Source organism: Magnolia sinica, chromosome 18 (assembly GCF_029962835.1).
Source record: "Magnolia sinica isolate HGM2019 chromosome 18, MsV1, whole genome shotgun sequence".
NCBI classification, from domain to species: domain Eukaryota; kingdom Viridiplantae; phylum Streptophyta; class Magnoliopsida; order Magnoliales; family Magnoliaceae; genus Magnolia; species Magnolia sinica.
In genome coordinates this window covers 1,712,793-1,719,138 of record NC_080590.1, presented here as the reverse complement: position 1 = coordinate 1,719,138, position 6,346 = coordinate 1,712,793, and the positions used below count along the sequence as shown (strand labels likewise).

General features: G+C 37.3%; 1 protein-coding gene across 1 annotated transcript in view; it reads right to left on the bottom strand.

Annotated features, from left to right (window-relative positions):
• Positions 1–540: 540 nt before the first annotated feature.
• LOC131233135 (GPCR-type G protein COLD1) overlaps positions 541–6,346 on the bottom strand; it is a 41,792-nt gene continuing 35,986 nt past the window's right edge. Inside the window, exons 8-13 of the mRNA XM_058229739.1 lie at positions 4,376–4,468; positions 4,187–4,213; positions 3,893–3,979; positions 3,248–3,319; positions 2,302–2,435; positions 541–790 (exon numbers count right to left, since the gene is read on the bottom strand). Coding sequence (XP_058085722.1) covers positions 637–790; positions 2,302–2,435; positions 3,248–3,319; positions 3,893–3,979; positions 4,187–4,213; positions 4,376–4,468 — 567 coding nt within the window. The 3' untranslated portion in view covers positions 541–636. The remainder of the gene's footprint in view (positions 791–2,301; positions 2,436–3,247; positions 3,320–3,892; positions 3,980–4,186; positions 4,214–4,375; positions 4,469–6,346) is intronic.

Here is a 6,346-nt window from a genome sequence, read left to right as displayed (position 1 = left end):
ATCTGGCATGTAAGGCCTGACATACATGCAAGCTAGGTAGGCTTGGGCTTAGATTATTTTCGCCCAATTTGATCTCCACAGCTAGTGGGGCAATTTCTTTCCACAAATCTAAGAAGACGCCAAGGATTTAAAACGAAGGACATTTAGGTAATTGCAAGACACCCCAGAGGAACTATGTCAATTTAAAATTTTGAGGAAGTTGCCAACACTGCGTGTGGGCCATATGGCGGGCATACAACACCAGAGTTCTCTGACGACTGTTGTTTATGTGACACCGTACATAATGTGAGGTCCTAACCACGTGTATCAATCGAGAATTCCGGTGGGCCACACCACGGAGAATTTAAAATCACACTTGAAGCTCAAGTTAACGTGGTGTGTCCAGTCTAGGTCCAACTGTAAATTTTCAGGCTTGAGCTTGGCCCTGTAAGTCAATAGCTTAGATTTTATAAGTCGGAGATCTAGCAACCTTATCATGGATGGCTTGCATTCCAAATACCATACCTACATAATGGGTGGGTTTTCTTAATTGCGGAAGGGTAAGAAAGAAGAGAAAATGGCATTAGAGCAAATGGAGAGGAAACCACAAGTCTACATTACTTTTTTTTTTTTTAAGAGAATGTTGCAATAACAAAATCAATCAATGGGGTGCTTATCAGTTTGGCGAGATGTGTAATGTGCAGAAAGCAATAGCAGTGAGAGGAAAGCACTCGCCACAAATATCGCATCAAACCAGCGATGGTAGAAATCAAACTGAATGTCTCCACCCAAAACATCTGTGATTATTATCCTGCCATGAGAATTTAAAATAAAATAAAATAAGGATTAAAACAATATAATGGAACATAAATTTTCAACAGGCCAATTCCTGTGCCCTAGCAGTTATAAGTTGTAATGTGGAGGTAAAGGCTAGAATCATCTGTTTCATGAGAGCTCCATCCCAGCTAATCCACAAAAAGACATCAAATAAAAAACTAAATACATTGGTTTGAAGATAATAGTTTTCAAGAGAACTCTTGAAAATATCTTGATCAGGGAAATATTGGATGAAACAGGATGAACTGAGAAGGTTATGACCGGCAAACTTTGGAAATTAGAACTGCTATTGAGAGTCGAATCATAAACTGAACAGTTTAAACATCTGAGGGGGAAAAAAAAACATTATTTTTCATGGTTTTTTGCTTTTACTTGAACAGGGTATTTGTCACAGGGTAACCTATTACGGATGCCTGTGAAGCTCCATCTCACACAATTGTTGTGTTTTTTTTTTTTTCTCTTTGATGAATGAGGAAATTTCATTTAACCCAAGAAAATCAAATATAGAAAGGGGCTGATACAAAATCCCTGGAGAATCCAAAATATACAAAACTAACAGACCGGCAAGAGCCCAAAGACTGCTAAGTGCTGACCTGCAAAGCAATCGCCCATATAGACATTGACTTGCAATTGTTCAGAGTTCCATTCATGACTATTTAAGGGGGCACATCATGTTAACCAAAAAAAAAAAAAAGCTTACAACTGGCTGAGCCCTTTTTACACCCAGGAAATATGCTAAAGGATTTCTGTGCATAGCATCCCCACAATTTTTTTCAGTTATTTTTATTCATATTCTTTCTTCTACTTCTTCTTCTCTTGCTACGAAATTGTGCCAGATCAAGTTTGTGTTTATAGGTATGATAAGTTTTTTTTTTTTTTTCATAAACCCAAAGCAGCACCAAAGCAAATTTCTGATGTTTTGAGAACATGGGTTTTTCCATTAAGGCAATATTTGGATACATGGAACCCAAGGGAAAATAAAGGAAATGGAGAAGGTTTTCCATCAATGTGACAATTTGGGATGTTTGGATAAAAGAGAGGATTCCAAGCAGCAATTAGTGTGCTTTTCCATAGTAGCAAATGAAACGATGTGGCCGTTATCTCACAAATATAAGATTTTCACTTGTCATCCAAATAAGATGTCCAATCTTGGAATCTCTAGGAAAATATTGCTCTTGGAAATAATGATTTCCCCCCTTCCCTTTCCATTGCCAGCTATCCAAACATGGCCCAAGTGATATCAAGGAACAAAAAGGTTTCACCTATGATAACAAGTAACGTACGGAATTTGGCAAACAATTATTTTGGTCAATCATAAACAAACTTAAATCTGCTAGCAAATTTATGTTCTCAGAACATGGAAAATAAACAAGTGATATCAAGGCATGATCCACACATGATACTATGCAAAGGAATTTGGCAAAAATGATTTTGCACAACCATGAACAAACTTCTTCTGCTAGCAATAATGGGCAGACAGAATACCTGTACTCAGTTGCTAAACTCTTCCTTATCAATAGAATTGATGATACGAAATACATGCCCATGATCTCAGACAGGAAAAGAACAACGTTAGTTGTTGATCCACCGCTCCCAACTCTTGAAACCGCAAAGAAAAACTGCACAGAGGCAACAATTGTGAGCTAAGACATTGGAAATCAAATTCTGTTTCAATAAAAACCACTCTTTTAATTATCTGTGCTATACCTCGTAATGTTATGCTGTCCCTGGAAATATTATTAAATTCTCTACACAGTCTGTTACTTGTTAAGAAAAATAAAATAAAATTGGATAATCTTGTGTTCTCCCAGTTGTGAATATTTTAAGTTTTTCCGAGCGTTGTTGAAAAGATGCTGTGCCCTTTGAAAACTGAATGAAGCTTTTCAAAACCTGAACCAGACCAAATGATCAGGGACCATACCCATAATTGGCCACCAAAATGGCTGGAGAACTGTAAAGACAGGCCCATTTAGTGATGAACTATTTTCTTACAAAAAAAGGCAAATACACTTGTAAAAGCTCAAAACCATGACCCACATTCAAAACCCCATGCCCTAACCACTATTCTTGCAGTGGATTAACTGTTAGTTCTTTTTATTTCTAAAATTTCCATTTAAGTAGATTTCTGGGTTGGAAAGTGGATTAACTGTTAATTCCTATTATTTTTAAATTTTACATTTAACTAGATTTCTGGGTTGGAACAGCTACAGCGGCTCAGACATGGTTGAACCAGAGGTTGGAGCGAACTACACACAAAAATGGTTGGGATTCCAATCCAGGTTTCTATAACATACAAGAGCAAATTGGATAATGTACCAATACTAATAGTGATGCTCTTAAGTTATATGAGGGGGAAAAAATTAAATATAAAAATATATAATTTATATAATTAAAAAAAAAACAAAAAAGCGGAGTGTTAAAAAAAGCTTACCTTCATAAGATTTGTTAGGAAACCACGGATAGAAATCACGACCAGCATCCCAATGAATAACAAAGAGATATACTGCAATTAAGGGAGAAATGGAAGGACAAAAATAAAGTCAACCAGCCATCTTTGATCATGCAAGAAGAAACTACATTGAAAGAACAACCATGCAAAGAATAATAAAGCAGCAGCGATCAGTTTGTTTTCTTCACCCAAACCAACTGCTACCCTGGTATACATCTATAACAGTCAGGATGATTTTTATATTTGTAGACCTCAACATAATTCCCAATCTTGTAATTGAAAGCCTTAAAGCATAGAATTTATTGCTAGTTTTCTAAGAATATGCAAATTCAGATGGAATCCCAATCAACAAATACACAGCACATATAATCTGGTGGGGCCAAGTTCAATATTAAAATTGAAAAAGTGAATACTTAAAAGGCCAAATAAACAGAACACCCATTGTAATTGAAAGTTGTAAAGCATCAAATTTATTGCTAGTTTCTGAGAATATGCAAAAGTGAATCTTCCAGCAGGTGCCATTTGCTAGAGAAGCATTTTATTGGGGTACCATCAGTAGATATAAATCAAGTTATAGTGAGATGAGAGGACCTTCTGTCATAAATGTGTTGGGTGAAAAAAATAAACCTGTGATAACAGTTGAGCGTTTATGCCTATATCAAAATACTGCAAGAAAATGCTGATTGCCATTGTCACCGGATCAACTGAACCAGCCTGTGAAACAAAGCAAAACAAGGACAACTGCATCATTTCCTAATTTCTTGAACCAATGCAAATAACAAAATTACAACATGCAAAAAACATGAAATGTGCGTGCAACCTAACTGGAATGTAAGACCGATATCTTGGAATAGATTTACAGGAGAATAGTTGAACAATTTTGATTTAAGAGGGATCCATAAGGAATTTACAAAAACATACCTCCTTGAAAACCACACTCTGCAAAGACTGCAAAAATCAACGATAACAGTCACATACCTCGCTCAATAGTATAACCGTGTAAAACCAGGTAAAGAAAGAACAGATGATAAAAGGACAAGAGCGTAATCTGGTCAGAGAAAAGATTGGAAAATGAATAAAGAAAAGATGCCTAAGGTTTCATATGCATACCTTAATCATTTTATACACACAGTACACGGAGCAAGCATAGCCCAGCAAATTCTGCAAGTGCCCCCGCCAGGTTCGAGAATATGCTGCGGCTTCCTGAAAATACACATCAAGTTAATATCCCAATCTGCAAAAGCATAGGAAAGCACCAGACTAATAACAACATCAGCTAGATTAACTGCAACGGCCAAAGATGGCATCATCATCATATCCTTGTCCCAGCTATTTGGGGTCAGCTTTGTGAATCATGTTTCACCAATGACCAGCTGCCTACCAGACATCAGCCCCCAGTAAATGGGCTGCTGAAGATGTTCTTGATTTCATTAATTGAGAAAAACAGTTTTGAAGGCACCAGATTAGATGGGCTACCCAACACCCAAGAAACAAAGTTGCAAGAATATCCTTTGACAACAAGCACCAATTTAGTTTTCTTAGAAAATGGTACTTCTGTCATTGATTGCTTCACCACTGCCCCAAAAAAGCAAAGATGAATGAAACCATTTTCATATATAACATCATCCTTCAAACCCACCCAAATTTCCAAAACCCGTGAGGTAGCGGAGTCCATCTTTCAACCAGCTTCGATGGAAAAACACTACTGTGAACTGAATTTACCAAACCTTGATGAAGGCTTGAGGCAATACACCTTTAATCTCTGTCTGGCCCATTCTGAAATTAATAAGCATACTTACGATCTTTTTTCTCACCAAATCATATGAAATTTCAATGTCCACTTCGTCTGTTTCTTTCCTACTAAATGCCCCACAATATTGTCAAAGGAAGCTTTATCCTATAACCTTGCCAAGGATGCTTCTTAATCTTGAGAGGCTCAGCTCGGCCCCAGCTCGAGCTCAGCTTGGCTCGGCCTTCAAGCTCAACATGCTAGCTCACCTCGGCCCAATGGTTCGAGCTGAGTCGAGCTTAGATTGAGTCGAGGCGAGTCGAACTGAGCTATCTTTAGTAAAAGCTAAAAGCCTAAAAACAAGATATGAACGATACATGTAATTTAAAGAACAGTAAATCCAAAAGTGTAATCTATTCAACACCATCAATATTTTAGAAACATGTCTAACAAAATATAACAAATGTTAAACCAGTAATTTAAAAGTGTAATCCATTCAACACTACCAATAACAATAGAATATGAATAATTGACCTCCTTCAAACAAATGGAGGTGCAGTCTCGCCTAGACTCTCGATCTCATCCTCTTCCTCTTCCTCTTCCTCTTCCTCAGCATCAAAAGTGCAACCGCCACAAATCGGTCGCAACCAATCTTGTGTACAAATGAACGCTTTAGTTGTTTTTTGTGCAAGAGAGCTTCAATACTTGCTCACGACCCTACTCCTCGTGCTAAATACAGATTTTGATGCCACCATTTTAATTGGAATTGATAAAATATCACATGCCGACAACGAGAGTGTAGGGTATTTTGCTTCACGAGCTCTTATCTTCTACCATTCCAAAACTTCAAAATCTGTGCTCGAGGCCTTCACGATTGGCTCTTTGAGATATATGTCTAATTCTGACTTGGTTATATGCTAGTTTAATTCTTCTTGCTCTAAGGCCGAAAAGTATTCATCAAACACATCGGCACTAACTGCAGATGAACTACAACCATTTTCAACTTGTTTAAGTTCCATGTCTTGTTTTCTAGCCAATTTACCAACATACAAACCGTACAATTCTTCAACCGCAGCACAAACATTGGCGGTTTCTTTTATTGACTTTTTAGGCGAATAATTCTTCTTGAAAATGAAACTAATCATCCCCATCTTGCTTCGTGGATCAAGAACACAACTCTAAGGCCATTAACAAATGACATTCGAACCACTACTTTTCGAATTTCACTTGCATACATGCAGCCATCATCCGTAGAAAATCTAGACCTGTGATGACACTTCTATGTAGAGCTTCCTTAATCTTCCAAAGGGAGGGAAGAAACAAATTTGCGGTAGGGGGATTTATTTCCAAAA